The sequence below is a fragment of the Myodes glareolus genome, chromosome 23 (genome assembly GCF_982192425.1).
Source record: "Myodes glareolus chromosome 23, mMyoGla1.1, whole genome shotgun sequence".
Classification (NCBI taxonomy): domain Eukaryota; kingdom Metazoa; phylum Chordata; class Mammalia; order Rodentia; family Cricetidae; genus Myodes; species Myodes glareolus.
In genome coordinates, this window is record NC_142048.1 from 55,394,416 (window position 1) to 55,410,913 (window position 16,498).

The following is a 16,498-nucleotide window of genomic DNA, read 5'->3' on the forward strand; positions in this document are numbered from 1 at the left end:
GGTGTGGGGGAAGCCCACAGTGACCAGTTTCCTTATCTATGAATACGATCACGGACACTTGATGGTGTGATCAACCAGTCTTCTTGAAGAACTGCCACAAGATGGTTAGAGGACAAAGACAGGGCACGGGAGAGCCAACGACCTTCACGTTGAGTCCCCTGTCAAGCCAGAAGACTCATGGGACATGAGCCGGGGATGCACCTAGGACACAGCTGGATTCAGGTGGGCATACCTGAGACAGACTTGAAACATCACGGACACATCTGGGGCACACCCAGGACCCAGCTTAGACAGTAATCATACCCAGGATACACCCAGGAATGGTAGAAGGTAAGGGCATGTCACCATCTCGTGGGGACCTCAACTGCCATGTCTGTAGTGCTCCTGACAGTTTGAGGAGGAGCCACAGGGAGGTAGCACTCACAGGGGGGAGAAAAGGAAGTCATGCAGAATGAATGAAAGCCCAAGTCAGAAAGCTAAAGGAGCGTTCAGCACCCACCTCTCCTGTGGGGCAGCAGGGTGCGTTAGGTGAGGACAGGGTCTTCTGTTGTGACTGAAAAAGAAAAGAGAACTTCTGGTGAATGCCAACCCCCTCTCTCACCTCCCACCTCTTAGCAAGGGCTTGTGACAGGAAGATTGGCAAGTCAATATTTGAGGTAAACAATATCTCACGGTCCCCAAGTGACCTGTGCGAGTCCCAGCCCTGCCACTTAGCAGCTGGTGACCTTGGACAGACCATATCTGATTCTTGTACCAATCAGGACCAAAGGGGACATGGTTCTCAACCACTGGGTACCTTGCCAGCAGAGCCACCCAGAGCACTGAAATCCACATTCCACCTGGCTCAGAGGGCTGGCGGAACTCAGGCCTCCATTTCTGACAGGCTCCTGAGTGGTTTACGTGGAAGCCGTGGAACAGAACCAGGAGAGGTTTAGGGCTGAAGAATTCCAGACTGCCTTCACACCAGGAAAGTCCCTTGTGAAGGGGGCTGGGGAGAATTTGGCAACCAAAGTAGGACAAGTTTGGTTCCTGGCCCAGAATATTTAGACAAAGGGGCGGAGTCTATAGTGTGTCACAAACTCATCTCTGCATATCCTTGTTCAGCTAAACATCTGAGGTAAGGACAGAGTGCACACAGCTGCGGAGTCGTGAGAGAAGGAGGGGAAATAAGGAGAGGGGTCCCTCAACAGTAATAGCAGATACCTGACACGGGAGCATTAGATGCAGGGTACCCATGGCACCAGGACCCCTGAGCTGTCCTTTGTAGACAAAGCCTTTCCCATACCCTCAACCCTCCAGGCACCCACAGGTCCACACTCTGTACTACTGCAAGGGTGCTGTGTGAGCACGGGCCCTTTGGGAGACTAGCTCTCTAGAAGTGGAGGCAGATGCCCACAGCAAGCTTCTTCCTTCCTGTGGCTGACTGTTGGTCCATGATCCATGCAGAGGCTCCATGATCTAACCAGGCATCCAGAGAAGGACATCTGGTATTCTTTCCAGGTTTGGGCTGTTACACACAATGCTACTGTAAACGTTACTGTATTTTTGTCTGTGGATTTCTACTTCTCTGGGATAAATGTCCAAGAGTGTAATTCTGGGAAGTTATGTGCTTGCTCTAAAAACAACTGGAAAACTGACTTCCAGGGTGTGCCTATCTTTCATCCCACCAGCAGCCATTGAAGCTGGACACCCGCATCCTTGACAGGACTGGAAGCTTCCTTGTTTGACCATCCTGCCCTGGTAATGGTCTTCATTAGCATATATCACTTGTACAAAACAATGAGTTTCTCTGTGACATTTTCATACATGCGTAATGTACTCTGAACATATCCCCTCCCACAATTACTCTCTGGTTTCCCTCCTCTTCCCACTGATTTCCTTCCCAAATAATCCCCCTCCCTTCTAGTTTCACTTTTCTGGTAATAGCTTTGTTTCTATTCTGTATATGTCGGAGAACATGTGACATTTTATTATTTCATTCAACATTCAACATGATAAGATTCAGCTCCACCTGTTTTCCTGAAAATGAAATGACTTCTTTGTTCTTTGTGGGGTTTTAAAATTTTTATTGATGTACTTTTTCAATGTATGCATGCTCTGCCTGCATGTATGCCTGCATGCCAGAAGGAGGCATCAGATCCCATTATAGATGGCTGTTGAGTTGCCATGAGGGTGCTGGGACTTGAACGCAGGTCCTCTGGAAGAGCAGTCAGTGCTCCTAACCATCTCTCAAACCCCAGTTTTTTGTGGTTTTAACTTTCCTTTCCCTGGGGTTTAACCTTTCCTGCAGGTCAGTGTACCAGCCAAGCCTCCACTTTGGGTAGCATTTTCAACCATATGCTAATTGTGGGGCTGGTTTTTAATCACTGAATCTGAAGCATCCTTTGCCTATTTGTCCTGCGCCTGGCCCTGTGCCGGATGGGTGATTTCAAACGTCTTGTCCAGGTGGCAAGGTGCCTTTTCATTTATCCCTGGGATTTCACGGGCAGAAGTGGTTCTGTCCAATTTACAAGTTTCTTTTTATGGATTCCTTTCTTGGTGTTGAGTCTAAGGGCTCTTTGGCTAACCCTAGGTTCACAGATTCCATCCTCGTCTTCTCCCGAGGGTTAGAGTTTCACTTTTACATTCAAGATCATGATCCACTTTGAGTTCATTTTTGGAAAAGGTAGGAGATATAGTTGAGGCTTTTTTTTCCAACGAAGGTCCAAGTACTTCAGTATCATTTGTTGAAATGTCAGGGCGAAAGAAGAGAATCAGCTCCACAAAGTCGCACGTGCTCACGTGCATGCACACACACGCACACACACAATAAATACACATACACTCACATGCACATTATAACACACACACAGTCCCTCACACCATAAACCTTGTGAACAAATAATTTGCAATTTTACTTTATTATCGGAAAACCTCATCAAAATAGTATGATGAAAGCCTATTGTTCCCGTGTTGTGTTTTGCAGGAGATCTTAAGGTAAAAAGGCTTTTTAGCATACTTTGATACAAATCCCACCATGGTCAGACCCAGGGCCACACCACAGTGCACATTCTCTTTTTGGAGGAAATTTGTGTTGTGCTGTCAGGGGCGTGTGTGTGTGTGTGTGTGTGTGTGTGTGTGTGTGTGTCTGAGAAGAAAATCTCATATATTCTTTAACCATTCCTCCGCTGTTGAGCCCTTAGGCTGCTCCTGTAACTCAGCTGTTGGGAATCCAGCTGCGGTAAACACCGATGTACGAGCATCTCTGGGGTGTGCTGACCCAGAGTCCTGCGGATGAATAACCAGGAGTGATACAGCTGGGCCATATGGGAGGAAGACCAGCTCTAAGACATCCGTTTAATTTCCTGTGTTCTCTCTGTGGTACCTGCTCCTGTTTAATGGAAGGAGTTGGTGGAGGCAGGTGGTTTTTTGGGTCTTTTCCCTCCTTGTCAAAGTCCAGTGGAAATTGGAGTTATTAGAGGTCACGCCTCATTGTCACTGAGCCTCCCTTCCCAGAAGCCTGCATCGCTGACTGTACTGCTGAGTCAGTGGATTTCTCGGGCCATCTATTGGCATTCTGTGCCTCGACTGGACTCTGGCTTTACAGTCATCCATGCTCTCTGTCCAATGTCCATTTCTGTTTCCCATGGGTCTGAAGCTAACACAGCTTCAAGGGAGTTCTTCTGCCTTTAGCTTGAAAGGGTCCCAGAACTGCCCCAAAATCTTCCTACTTCTCTCCAACAGCCAAAGGCACGGAGCCCAGAAGGTTACCCTAACACAAACCGTAGCTGAAGCTAAACGATGAGTCAGGAGAACAAAGATTCCATGTGCTTATGGCTCAGGACAAAGCACAGCGTGGGTGGCTTCCCACGAACTCCTTCTCCCTTGGTGATGTCACTAGAGCCTGTCTAGATTGCCACCCAGACCCAGTGGCATGACCACTGAGCCCTCTAGCCACCCTGTTGGGCAGATTTGCTGGCAGCACATTCTCTAATTTCCCTCATTTGACAATGTCTAGAATTTCCCCTTACCTCTGAAGATTTTTTTTCTACATGTGGAACTCTGGCTTGATTATTCTTTTCTTCAGGCACTTTTAAAAAAGATTTATTTTTCTTTCACGTGTATGAGTGTTTTGCCAACATGTATGTAAGTGCCCTGCATGTGCCCACGGGGATCAGAAGAGGGAATCAAATGCCCTGGAACTGGAGTTATGGATGGTTGTGAGCCGCCATGTGGATGCTGAGAACTGAGCCCAGGTCCTTTGTAAGCGCAGCCTGTGCTCTCAGCCACTGAGCATGTCTTCAGTCCCCTTTCATCACTGCAAAATCGTTGTGACATTTATGCTGGCCACTAACACCATGCGTGGAGGAGAGGGGGGTTTCACACCTGCCAGGTGGGGTAGAAGTCTGGGGCTCCTTTTCCTGAAGTTCTTTGGTGGGGCACCAGTTCTGCATTCCCAGAGTGCACTATGGGAAAACTACCTGCTACCAAGATCTCGGTCCCTGCTCCCACAGGCACATGGTCGGGTCACTCTGACAGTCTGTGTGTGGTCCAGAAACACAGAGGTGGAAAGATGGAGCTCAATGAGGTCCAGAAATAGCTCATGTTTTGTTCACACATAGAGCATTTCCATGCCCACTAAGAGATGAATGATGGTTAGGTACTCAGATACGTTCAGGGCCCTCTTGGCCAATCTGCAGGCTTGGGTCTACACATGCCAGCTCTAGCCCCACAGGTATCTTCAGGTGCCCACACATCTGGCTCCAGACCTACAGGCAATTCTCAGACCCTGCACATCTGGATCCAGGTCCATGGGGGCACCTTTAGGCCCATGTAAGATGGGCCCCAGATTGACAGGCACCGTCATGTACCTACACATAGGCCCTGGACCCACAGGTTGTGAGTGGCAAGATCTCAACCACTGTTGTTCACTTGCTTTTACAATCCTATCATGAGAGGGTCTGTGCCAAAGAGTGCGCAAGGCTGCTTCTCTGAGAAGGTAGAAGCATCCAGGATACAAGGATGTAAATTCTTTTAAATTTACAACTAAATCATATGGGGGGGGTGTAAAATGAAAGCCAACCGCTTTTCTGGGTTGCTCTTCTTCCCAAGAATCCAGTTTGATTACGCGGCCACTGGGAGGGAAAGCCTACGTAGATGTGACAGTAATGAGTTCCCGACGGTGACCACTCACATGGGTCAGGCTTTGTCTTAGCTACACATGAAAAGGTATAGAGCATGTTCCCCTTCCTTGGCTGACCCTCCCCTTTCAGGAGTAGACACCTAGCCATGGGACACTGCTTTCAACTTGAGTTGGTTACACATTCAGAGCATTTGGGGAGCTCTTCCCATCTGGCGCACAAGACAGTGGCAGAGGAACACCTACCCAGTGCCGGGTGGGGACAGCCAACCAGCATTTGTAGCCCTCGCGTGTTGTCCACGTACACTCTTGAGTGGACCTTTGCAGGCATCCAACTGTCAGCAGCCCATCCACCCGCAGAGGCTCCACCCAGCAGCTCCAACATCAGAACCTCATAGGCAAGAAGTTGGGACAGAAGAAACAAAGCCGGGGAAGCACCCCCAGATCCCGGGAGTGGGATTCTCCCTGCAGACACACAAGGAATCTTAAAGGTGCTCTGGTCCTACCTCCAGCCAAGGGCAGGAGAGCATTATCCTCATGGCAAAGACTGGAAGACAGGCGCCCTCCCTGACAGCACCTCCACTTTTGCCCAATGCTGTCCTTCACCGTTGTTTACCCAGTTCCCTCTGATGTTCCCATTGACTCTGCCCCGACCACCATCTTGAGAAAAACAGGCCTGTGGGACCATTCCAGGAAGTTGTGGGCACACTTGAGGCAACTTCTCTACCACCCTGATGAGGAGGGGAGTCTTAAACAAGCAGTTCAAGGTCCAAGAGACCTGAGTGGCAGATATGGCAGATCTCAGGCCTGCAACATTTGACCTGGAACATGCCAGTTTGTGTTTTCCCTCCTGAAGGAGAAAGAACAACCTGGAAGGCTGTTCTTAGTAGAAACACTTCCCTTCAACTTAATCAGGGGAGATTAATTTGTCAGCCAAGGGCATCCCAAGGACCAAATGACTTCTGGGACAGTAGAGGGCAGATACCCGGCAAGCCCCAAGCCTCCCTTGTGTTTGTAGAGGTGATAATGGGGAACTGATAGCTGGCTCCAATGCCTTTGGCCTCAGGCAGGGGAGACTATAAGCCTCAGAGGACACTCCCTGGGCCCAGTCCAGGCCAGCAGGAGAGGACATGGCAGCCCTACAGGAGAAGAAGTCATGCAGCCAGCGCATGGCCGAATTCCGGCACTACTGTTGGAACCCGGACACTGGGCAGATGCTGGGTCGCACCCCAGCTCGGTGGGGTAGGTGTGGACCTTCTGAAGGGGGCATGGGATGAGGCAGAGAGCTAACAGCCTGCAGGACCCAGGCCCTGCCGGGACACCTGGGAACACACTGCAGGCCATGCCTCGCCTCTCAGCAAGAAGCCGGGGTTCCCAGATGGCCCTGGGGTTCCCAGATGGCCCTGGGGTCCCCAGATGGCCCTGAGGCTCAGATTACAGAACACCTTCAAAGCAGGTCCAAGACTGGCCCCAATTTTTCATCCATGATTTTGAAGCATCGTTTTAAAGCTCTTTCTGAAACTAATATCTTTTAAGTTATGGCAGTTTCTTGTTCATATAATGGGGGGGCAGGGATTTACTTCAGTGGATTTGTTCTGTTGTGAGAGTTGTCATGACTGTAACATGCTGGGCACATCTGGAGACCTCTCTGATTTCCAGGCTGCATCTGAAGTGGCCTGTGCTGCTGTCATTTCAAGTGTGAACAAGGTGGGCTAGAGAGATATGTCCACTGAGTCCCTTTTTTATGGCTGCCCTGTGGTGACCTGGGGGGACCCTTCCTACTGGGGCCACCCTAGGGACAGAAAGGTCTTCATAGATTGGAAGGCTGTGCACTGTTTAGGACATCCCCTCATGGAGAACATATTCCACAAGCAGGAAGTATTCCTGAGACCCCCAAAAGTGATGGCCCTCGGGTTCTCCAGGACATGGGAATTACAGACCGAGCTTGAGGGGTGGGTGTGGTGAGGATTTTGCAAGACTACATCACTGGGGGATATAGGATGTGTGCCACCTTACTCCTTAGACGGCAGCCCCAGGCACTATTCCTTTGGGTTCCCCCAGCAGCCACATGGGGATACAGACCGAGATCCTTCAAGTCTGTGCACAAATTAAAGGCCACTTTGGTTGACATTTTACCTCCCATCTCAGGGGCCTTGAGAACCGAGATGAGAGTAGACTCACAAAGGGCAGTACCTAATGACTCAACTCTGCTACAATTCAGCTAGTCTCAGCCCAGCTTGGACATGCTACCACATGAGAAGCATACACATCCTCCTCAAGACCCAGAGACCTCCCAATGACGGTTATATTGAAAATGCAATCAATTCCAGAGCCGGGAAGAAATAGGAAGACACCATACACCAGTGGGAAACACAGAAGCAGAGCTGGTACTGAGGCCATCCCAGGAAGTGGGTCACCTGAAGAAGGGACAGCAGATGGGGCTCTGGGGTAGATGGTGGAACTGTCATCCAATCTCTCAGGAGGTTCTTCTAGCTGCCAAGTCTCCTGCAAGCCTTCTTGATGACTGTAATGCCACTCGGAACTTTCTGGAATGGTTTCTCAGCCTGACCCAAGGACTTGGCCTCGGTGTCTGGTGGCTGAAGAGAGCATAAGCCAAGTGAGATGACAGAAACAAAGGAGCGGCACAAGTTACTCTTAGGGGAAGAGGCACACGAGGTACTTAAAGGAAATGGGGGCTGGAGCCCACAGGCTGAGAACAGCTGACATCTCAGTGACTTGGGGCATACCGTGCCACCTGGGCCTCACTCTGTGTGTGACATGGAACTTCTACCACCAGGAGCTCTCATGTGAGATTCCATGGCATTCCCCCCTTGGAGAACCAAGTCTGATGGTAGCAAGGTTGGCATCCTTCATCTGCACCTAGGAGATGCTGAGCCCTGGCTCACACCCATGAGCTGAATAGTCAGGAAGAGGGTTTGTGAGGCAGGATGAACAAGCAGCAAACAAAACCAAGATTTACCTGTGGGAGCTCAGGTCCCAGGAGGGTAGATGAGTCAGACAGAAGCCACATCAGGTAGGAGCCTGTAGTGGCCGTCAGTTCTGCAATGGAAAACTCCCTCTCTTGGCCCTTCCCAAACATGCTTGGGCATCCACCCCTAAGTGGGTGTACCACGCTGACAACCCCTACAATCACCCCTTAGTAGGTGTACAGCCCTGACAACCCCCTGACAATCAGTGACAGTCATTGGCCACTACTACAGCCAAACCCAATTAGAGGACAAGGTCTTCATGGAACTACAGTTCTGACATAGGCCACTGCTGTGTTGGCCCTCCTGGGAGGCCTTACCAACCCACAGCTGGCCTCCAGCCTGTGACCTTCCCACCATCTCTGTCCCCACTGACTTGGTCTTGACTTTTTGGGTCACTGACGAAAGACTTACTGGGAGAAAAGAAAAAAGAAAAAAAAAAGACTTACTGGGAGAAAGCATTTGGAAGGAGCATCCCATGTTCTTAGAGACCTTCCCAGGAAAAGCAAAGTCATGGTCAGCACAGAGACCCTTTTCCGGCAGCATGTTTCTTGGCAGTGGCTCCCATGACTAGAAATCATTCAAAACACAGCTGTGAGGACTTCCCAGTAGCCCAAGCCCAAAGCCATGCCCCATAGGGCTGTGGTTCCCTAGGATCTGACTCAAAAGGAACGTCATCAAAGGGGTCTTCCAGAGCCCGGGAATCCCAGCTCACACCAGGGTTGGAACATCTCCTTCCATTGATGCTTGAGCAGCAGGGCTGGGAACCACAGGAGCTGGGCCTGCCCAGCTCATCCGTTAACCTTCTTCTCTGCAGGACACAGGGCAAGTACCTGATAGGTCCTCAGAGCACAATCCAGGTATACTCAGCCATGGCCCTTCTCAGGCAACCATGCACTCGGGGGCACTTTGACCAACAGATGCCTTTCCCTCTTTTCCTTCCTGCAGTGTGGAAAGCAACTCCAGGGTACAGAACAGGCTCTGGGACCCTGCCACAGTAGCTGTAGATACAGTGATCAGTCCACCAAGCACACATAGTTGTCACTAAGACGCAAGGGGAGTAACAGGAGCCCACACACTGGCATGAACATGTCCTGTAGTTCTGTTTGTGAGGAGGAGGAGGAGGAGGAGAAGGAGAAGGAGGAGAAGGAGAAGAAGAAGAGGAGGAGGAGGAGGAGAAGGAGAAGAAGAAGAAGAAGAAGAAGAAGAAGAAGAAGAGGAGGAGGAGGAGGAGGAGGAGGAGGAGGAGGAGGAGGAGGAGGAGGAGGAAGAAGAAGAAGAAGAAGAAGAAGAAGAAGAAGAAGAAGAAAAGGAGGAGGAAGAACAAGAAGAAGAGGAGGAGGAAGAGGAGGAGGAGAGGAAGAGGAGGAGAAGGAGGAGGAGGAGGAGGAGAAGAAGAAGAAAACGATGGCGACAACGACGACCAGAGACGGAGTAGACGGCTAGCTTCAGGACTAGGGAGTAAGGGTAAGAGGTTGTCAAAGAGCTCAGGAGATGCCAACTAGATGAAAAGTTCTAGAATTCAATAGAGGTGCTGATGGCACAGCAACCTGAGTGCCTTGCATGGCGCCAGCTGTGCTCTGTACTGGAGATGAAGGGAGCCGCGGGCTGTGCGTGTGCATTGTCACAGCTAAGGCTGCTACTTCTAACTCTCTTTTCAGTGTGGATCAGCCTCTACTATGCAGCCTTCTACGTGGTCATGACAGGGCTCTTTGCCTTGTGCATCTACGTGCTGATGCAGACCATCGACCCCTACACCCCAGACTACCAAGACCAGTTGAAGTCACCAGGTAAGTTGTCAGGAGGGCGTTGGCAACGCTGTTGGGGCAGCACACAACGGGGCACAGCAGGTCCCTTCCCCTGCACACACCCAGTGCAGGAGCCCTGCAGCCTCCCAATAGGGACAATGACTCCAAAATGACTGATTTTGGCTTTAGTTTTAAGTAATAAAGGGGGTTAGGAGAGAGGGTCACTGGGACAAGAAGCCTGTGCATTCATATATATGCTTATGCACACAGGGAAGTATCTGGAAGAACACACAAGAGACTGCAGGCAGGGAGCAGGTCTGGGGGTTCTAGGAAAAAGATCTGGGGTGGAAACTCCCCCTTGCTCAGTAATCCCTGGGACTGATGAGAGGAGAGAGGAGACCCTGCCATCTGAGGTTGAGAAACATGAAAATCAAGTCCTTTACCCTTGAAATCTTGTATAGCTCTTCTTTTCATGACACCCATAAACCAGCAAAGCCCTGGCTCACATAAACAGGAAGCCAGCAACGGAATGGACCCATTGAGCACACTGGGGATTATTCCCCACCAAAGGCCACATGACGCTTGTGGAAAGAATGAGTAACTTCATGTAGAGGGAGGCAGGAGTGAACCAGTACTAGAAAAAGACAGAGATGGGCAGGGCGGCTCCAGGCCACTTGCGCATGAGTCTGCACCATGAGCTTGAATCCCTTACATCCCATCTGTTAGAAGAACCAAAACAACAGTCGGTGGATGGGTAGCAGATAGCAAGGGACTCGGTGACACCTCCCTCCCCATTTAGCCTATTACAATGAGTTCGTATTTAATTAGAACCAGCACAGTATTTTAAAAGTATTTCTTACATTTTTGTTTACTTGTGTGCACGGGTGTGTGGGGACACACACACCGCGGTACATGTGCCATGAGAAGACAGCCCCTTGGAAGTTGGTTCTCTCTTTCCTGTGTGGTTCCAGGCATCACATTCAGGTCATTAAGGTTGGGTGGCAAGCACCTTTATCTGCTGAGCTATCTTGTAGCACAAATGAATATAACATGAGGGGGCCAGGCTTGTTGGGATTTTTCTGTCCTGCCCGGTTCCCCACAGCTGTTTAGTCCCAGAGAAAATCAACCACAGAGGACTCAGTAAGTTATAAAGCTGATTGACCCATTATCTCAGACTACTTATTAGCTCTTGTAGCTTATATTAACCCATTTTTCTGATCTACGTTAGCCATGTGGCTTAGTACCTTTTTCAGTGGGGCAGATCACATCCTGCTGCTTCGGTGGTCTGGGCCGGAGTGGGAGGAATCAACTTCCTCCTCCCCAGAATTCTCCTGCTCTCCTTGCATCATTTCCACTTCCTGTCTGGTTTTCCCGCCTACACCTCCTTTCTGGCCGATCAGCATTTATTTAAAACATGATTGACAGAATACAGACAATTCTCCCACACCAAATGAAAAGGTATTTTTTTTATGCCCATGGGTGTTTTGCCTGTATGTCTGTCTGTACACCTGTAAGTGTGTGCCTAGCTTGTCCTGGAATTTGAGTTACAGACAGTTAGGAGTTGCCATGTGGATGCTGGGGAGCCAACCTGCCTGGGTCATGTGGAAGAGCAGCCTGTGCTCTTAGCCAGTGAGCCACCTCTCCGGCACCCAAGTGAAAATCCTTTTTTCTTTTTTTCCTTTGAGGCAGCCCTAGCTGTCCTGGAACTCTATGTAGACCAGGCTGGCCTCTACCTTCTGAGTGCTGGGATTAAAGACATGGGCCACTACGCTGGCTCCCAAGTGAAAAACCTGATGTGTGTTTAGATTCCTTTCCCCAAGACACCCACCCACAGACAATGAGGAGCACTCCCCAGAGGCTAGCATTCACTGCACCAATCCTGTTCATGACTCCCCCAGACCCTTAGAACCCTGTGGAACATGTATCACTATTACTGGGCATGGGTATTCAGAGTCTCGGGGACAGGACAGACCTTTGTACCCACTGTACTATATTCTGCAGTGGGCAGGGCCCCAGGACCTGTGTCCTCAGAGGCCTTGGGCCCTTCTTTTTAGTATCCCTGCCAAGCTATCTTGGCTAGAGGGTGCCTGTCCTGCAGCTCCCACCCAGGAGGGTGAGGAACTGGTTCCACGTCAGATGCATCTACCTGTGGTTGGGACTTGTGTGAGACTGGATAACCTCGGGGTGCAGGGCTCAGTGTAAGTGAGCACTCAGAGAAACCGATCAAGGAGCTGCTCTTTCCTCCCAGGGGTAACCTTGAGACCTGATGTGTACGGGGACAGAGGGCTGAAGATTTCCTACAATGTCTCTGAAAACACCTCCTGGGCTGGCCTCACAGACATCCTCCACAGTTTCTTAGCAGGTAGGTGAACACAAATGCAGCAGTGTGTCTCAGAGGAAACTCGGGATCTCCTCCACGAACAGTGTGGGGCTGGGGACTCAGGATCTCCACAGACAGTGTGGGGCTGGGGACTCAGGATCTCCTCAACAGACAGTGTGGGGCTGGGGACTCAGGATCTCCTCCTCAGAAAGTACGGGGCTGGGGGCTCGGGACCTCCTCCACAGACAGTGTGGGGCTGGGGACTCGGGATCTCCTCCACAGACAGTGTGGGGATGGGTCTTGGGACCGCCTCCCTGGACAGCATGGGGCTGGCTGATGAGAAGTTGTATATTCTACAGGCTACACCCCAGCATCCCAGCAGGACAGCATCAACTGTACCTCTGAAAAGTACTTCTTCCAGGAGAGTTTTGCAGCTCCAAACCACACCAAGTTCTCCTGCAAGTTCACTGCAAACATGCTGCAGAACTGCTCGGGCCTGGTGGACCCCAACTTCGGCTTCGAGGAGGGAAAACCCTGCTTCATTATTAAAATGAACAGGGTGAGTGTCAAGGCCCCACTTTGGAGGTGGCCCTGGAGTGGTAAGGAACCCCCTCCTCACACTTAAGGTCCTGGGCCCTTTATCATGCCCCACTCAGACTCCATTCATATTCCTTATGCTCAGCTCTTAAATACAAGTCTAGAATTTTCTACTCAGACAGTGTCTTGCCAGCCTTTTAACTATAAATATTGTATAAACACGACACAGAGCTAATGAAGGAGACCTCTTCACCAGCAGGGCCTTGCATTGTGGATTCAGATTGGGAGGAGCTGGGGTATCCTACACGGCCTCCTTCTGCCCCAGAAACAGGAGTCCTTCAGGGTTGGTCCTACAGGAATCACTGGGGCTTCAGTGGTATCTGAAAACGGTGGCAGTAAGTCCCACCAATGCCCTAAGAACAGAGGCACCGTAAGCAAGAGGAAGAAATGCAGTCAAGCTGAGAGGCACTCAGGCAACAGGGACTTGGGGTCACTCTTCAAAGGACCAAGTGGCAGGTGAGACCCAATCAGGTTCACTGCCATTTCCATTTTACAAGGTCTTAGAAAGTCACACACTCATGCACTGAGTCTACCACAAAGCTTCACGGAGTATAAGGTCTCCCCAGAGCTGCCTGGTGAGCGGGGTGTGATCAGGGCTGCACTTGTCCATGTGGCAGCTGACGCTCTTGCCAAAGGCAGGTCCTGTTCAGAGCTCAGGGGACAATGGCTGAGGCTTGAGAAGTCTAGGGAAGGAATGTGAGGCTTTGGGGACCACTGAGAGCGGCAGGTAGACCCATTCTGCAGCAAGGAAGACTGCTACACATCACCACAGCAGACGCGAACGCTCTGCCACTGCCAGCTGCCCTCCTACACCCAGTACCCCAGGGGGAGTCTGGGATACTCAGAAGCACGCGTGAGTATCCACCTGCACACCGGGGTACATCGCAGCCTTTCTTCCAGATTGTCAAGTTCCTGCCCAGCAACAACACAGCCCCCCGAGTGGACTGCAGCTTCCAGGTGAGTACAGCTGAGGTTGGGGGACGGGACCCAAGTTAAGCCTGAGCACGTGCCAACTGTCACCTTCAGGCATTGTCTGGATACCACAATGCAATAATGCTGTAGCTGGGGTTCCCCATCACCAGGTTTGTGCAGCACCCAGAAAGCCTGGCATCGATGTGGGTCACTCATCATCCTACCCCCACACTGTCTATAGTTTTTATTTATAAAAATATTCCAGACCACCAACAGCGTTGTTGCTTAATGGGGCTTAGTATGTCTACTTAGGTGGCATTAATCTCTTACAAAATGACTAAGTACAATATTGAATAATAAACTTACCTCCACTAAATGTTTCCCAAGGTTTGTTTATAATGCTGAGCCCTAACTGACATGTCAAAAGGGCACTTCCGGGAGTGATCCAAGGAACATTTGTCTCCTCAGACCTCTGTCCCTAGGGCTTCAGGTGTTTGTTCTTCACTTTTTAAATGATTGTGGCCATACACAGGCTGACCTTAGATTTGAGAGGTCATTGCTCCTGGATGAACATGAGCTACCCGTTGGGCAGGTCTGACTCCAACAAGGAAAGGAAATAGCTCCCAGGAACAAGTGTTTACACTTAATCCAGAAAACTGCCCCGACCCCAAGCCTGGCTTTGGCAAACGAGCCCTTGGCCTGGCCAGCTTTCATCTCACATGCCGATAAGCCAACACCAGTCTCCCCAACTCCACCACTCTCCCGGGACTCTCAAATGGAATAGGTGGGGTGGGAAGTGGCTGAGATTTGGCCTTTTAAGGAACTGGGTCCTTGCCAGGCTCTCGGGACTGACTATGAAAGCTGACCAGGTGCAAGGCCGACCCTACCGCACTGACATGCAAAGTTTTGCTGGGATCGCTGGCACTGCCACCAGTGCTTGTCACACGGTACACACATAGCTCACATGTGTACTTGGACACAAAGGAGCATGTGCCCCAGTGCTTCCTAGACTCAGCTGCGTTCTCTCCTCCTCAGGATGATCACCGACACCCCCGGAAGTACACTGAGCCCCTGCAGGTTGAGTACTACCCACCCAATGGTACCTTCAGCCTCCACTACTTCCCCTACTACGGCAAGAAAGCCCAGGTAGGTCTGGCCCCAGTTTGCTTGCTAAGTTACTTAGCAACAGGAAAGCCATTTTCAATGGGCTTTATAAAAAAAAAAAAAAAAGACAAAGGCAGAGCAAAGGGGTACACACTTGTAATCCCAGCACTTGGGAGGTGGAGGCAAGAGGATGGGGAACTTAAGGTCTTTTTGGCTACCATAGCAACAAGCTCAGGGTCAATCTGAACTGCAAGAGATCTTATTTTGGAAAAACAAACAAGAAACAAGGAAAAATAAACAAAAGAAAGACAAGACTTAGCCAGTCCAGGACACTTCTTTTATCCACCTAGAAATTCACACCCCCCAATGTGAATGTCAACCTGATTCCTTTGCAGTGCAGGGTCTCCCACAGCCTCCTAGTATCTATGATCTGCTCCAAAGCATTTCCTCTGCACTGTGTGCTTCCCCCCACTTTACGTTCACATCCTGTGTCCCCTATTGTCAGAACTCCTATCCTACCTGCTCTGTGGGCAAAAGCCAGTCTCTCTGTGATCCAAGAGCTCCGTTGGGCCAAACAGGCCTTCCCTCAAGATAGACTCACAGAGACCTTTATGCCTATCACTTCCCTTCTTCAGTTAGTTTTGCTTTAACATTAGGGTTATTTTCCCCTCAAGCATCTCATTCCCCTGCACTCCCACTCCAGCCCCATTACAGTAACCCTCTGGTGGCAGCAAAGCTTCTCAACGTCCCCAAGAACACAGAAGTCCTCATCGTGTGCAAGATCCTGGCAGACCATGTGACCTTCGACAATCCCCACGACCCATACGAAGGGAAAGTGGAGTTCAAACTTACAATACAGAAGTAAGAAGCAGAAGTGATCTTCCACACCTACCGATGCCCAGCAGGCCCCTCCCTCCTGATGGCACACCCTCTGCCGGGCAGCGTGTACAGCCGCTTCCAACACAGTTCAGAGCTGCCACCACCGCCCATTGTTGACACCAGGACACCATGCTCTGTCCAGCACCCCCCGAACACCACCAGCTTTCTACTAAGTCCTTCTAGGTTTGCAATCCAGCTGTAGCTGTGGGGTTACCACAGGAGCCCAGAGTCCTGTGATCGCTGCAGAGACCCCAGAGTGACCCATCTGTCGGTGTTACTGCCCGGTGATCACCTGTCTTTCCTGAACTTCAATATGAACTAAGGGTCCATATCAGTGTAACACTGGTCACCCCAGCATGACGCATTCCCAATTTGTGCCTCTGAGACTCCAACCCCCATGCCATAAAACAAACTATATTAAAATTACTCTTATTCTGTGTGGAAAAGTCATGTCTTTCCTGAGGCGGGAGAAAATTTTGCAAAGAACCAAATGCTCTTTTCTTTAAAGCCTTTCTGTGATGTCAGTCACAACACAAGTGTCCTTGGCACCTCAGTCACTGGGGCACACAGCTCAGAGATGGCTTAAGGTGCAGGGACACTCAGTTCCACACAAACAGCCTGCCACCTTGCCCACAGACCTACCCTGTGGCCATCTCCAGTCTTAGCCTCCAAGGTTTCAGGCTCTTTCCTTCAAGACGCTCACACTTCTTATGGCCTCCTTCGCATCAAAAGAGCCTGCACTGTCTCTTCCAAGCAGAGACAGAACACAGCACAGGAGGACACAAACACATGCACATACACGGTGCAACGGATACAGGGCTTCCTGGGGTGT

The 16,498-nt window shown here is 50.5% G+C and overlaps 1 protein-coding gene across 1 annotated transcript; it reads left to right on the forward strand.

Annotated features, from left to right (window-relative positions):
- Positions 1 to 6,249: 6,249 nt before the first annotated feature.
- On the forward strand, positions 6,250 to 16,057 carry Atp4b (ATPase H+/K+ transporting subunit beta). Its single transcript, XM_048456230.3, has 7 exons — positions 6,250 to 6,361; positions 9,768 to 9,896; positions 12,103 to 12,216; positions 12,534 to 12,733; positions 13,672 to 13,728; positions 14,719 to 14,829; positions 15,491 to 16,057. Exons 1-7 carry the CDS (start codon positions 6,250 to 6,252, stop codon positions 15,650 to 15,652), a joined length of 885 nt encoding a protein of 294 aa, XP_048312187.1. The 3' UTR covers positions 15,653 to 16,057.
- The last annotated feature ends 441 nt before the right edge of the window (positions 16,058 to 16,498 follow it).

Excerpts from the sequence above, each read along its gene's own strand:
- Atp4b (XM_048456230.3), top strand. The coding sequence starts at position 6,250 with ATGGCAGCCCTACAGGAGAAGAAGTCATGCAGCCAGCGCATGGCCGAA. Across the intron at positions 6,362-9,767 it reads TCGCACCCCAGCTCGGTGGG|TGTGGATCAGCCTCTACTAT; the intron begins GTAGGTGTGGAC and ends CTCTCTTTTCAG. Across the intron at positions 9,897-12,102 it reads AGACCAGTTGAAGTCACCAG|GGGTAACCTTGAGACCTGAT; the intron begins GTAAGTTGTCAG and ends CTTTCCTCCCAG.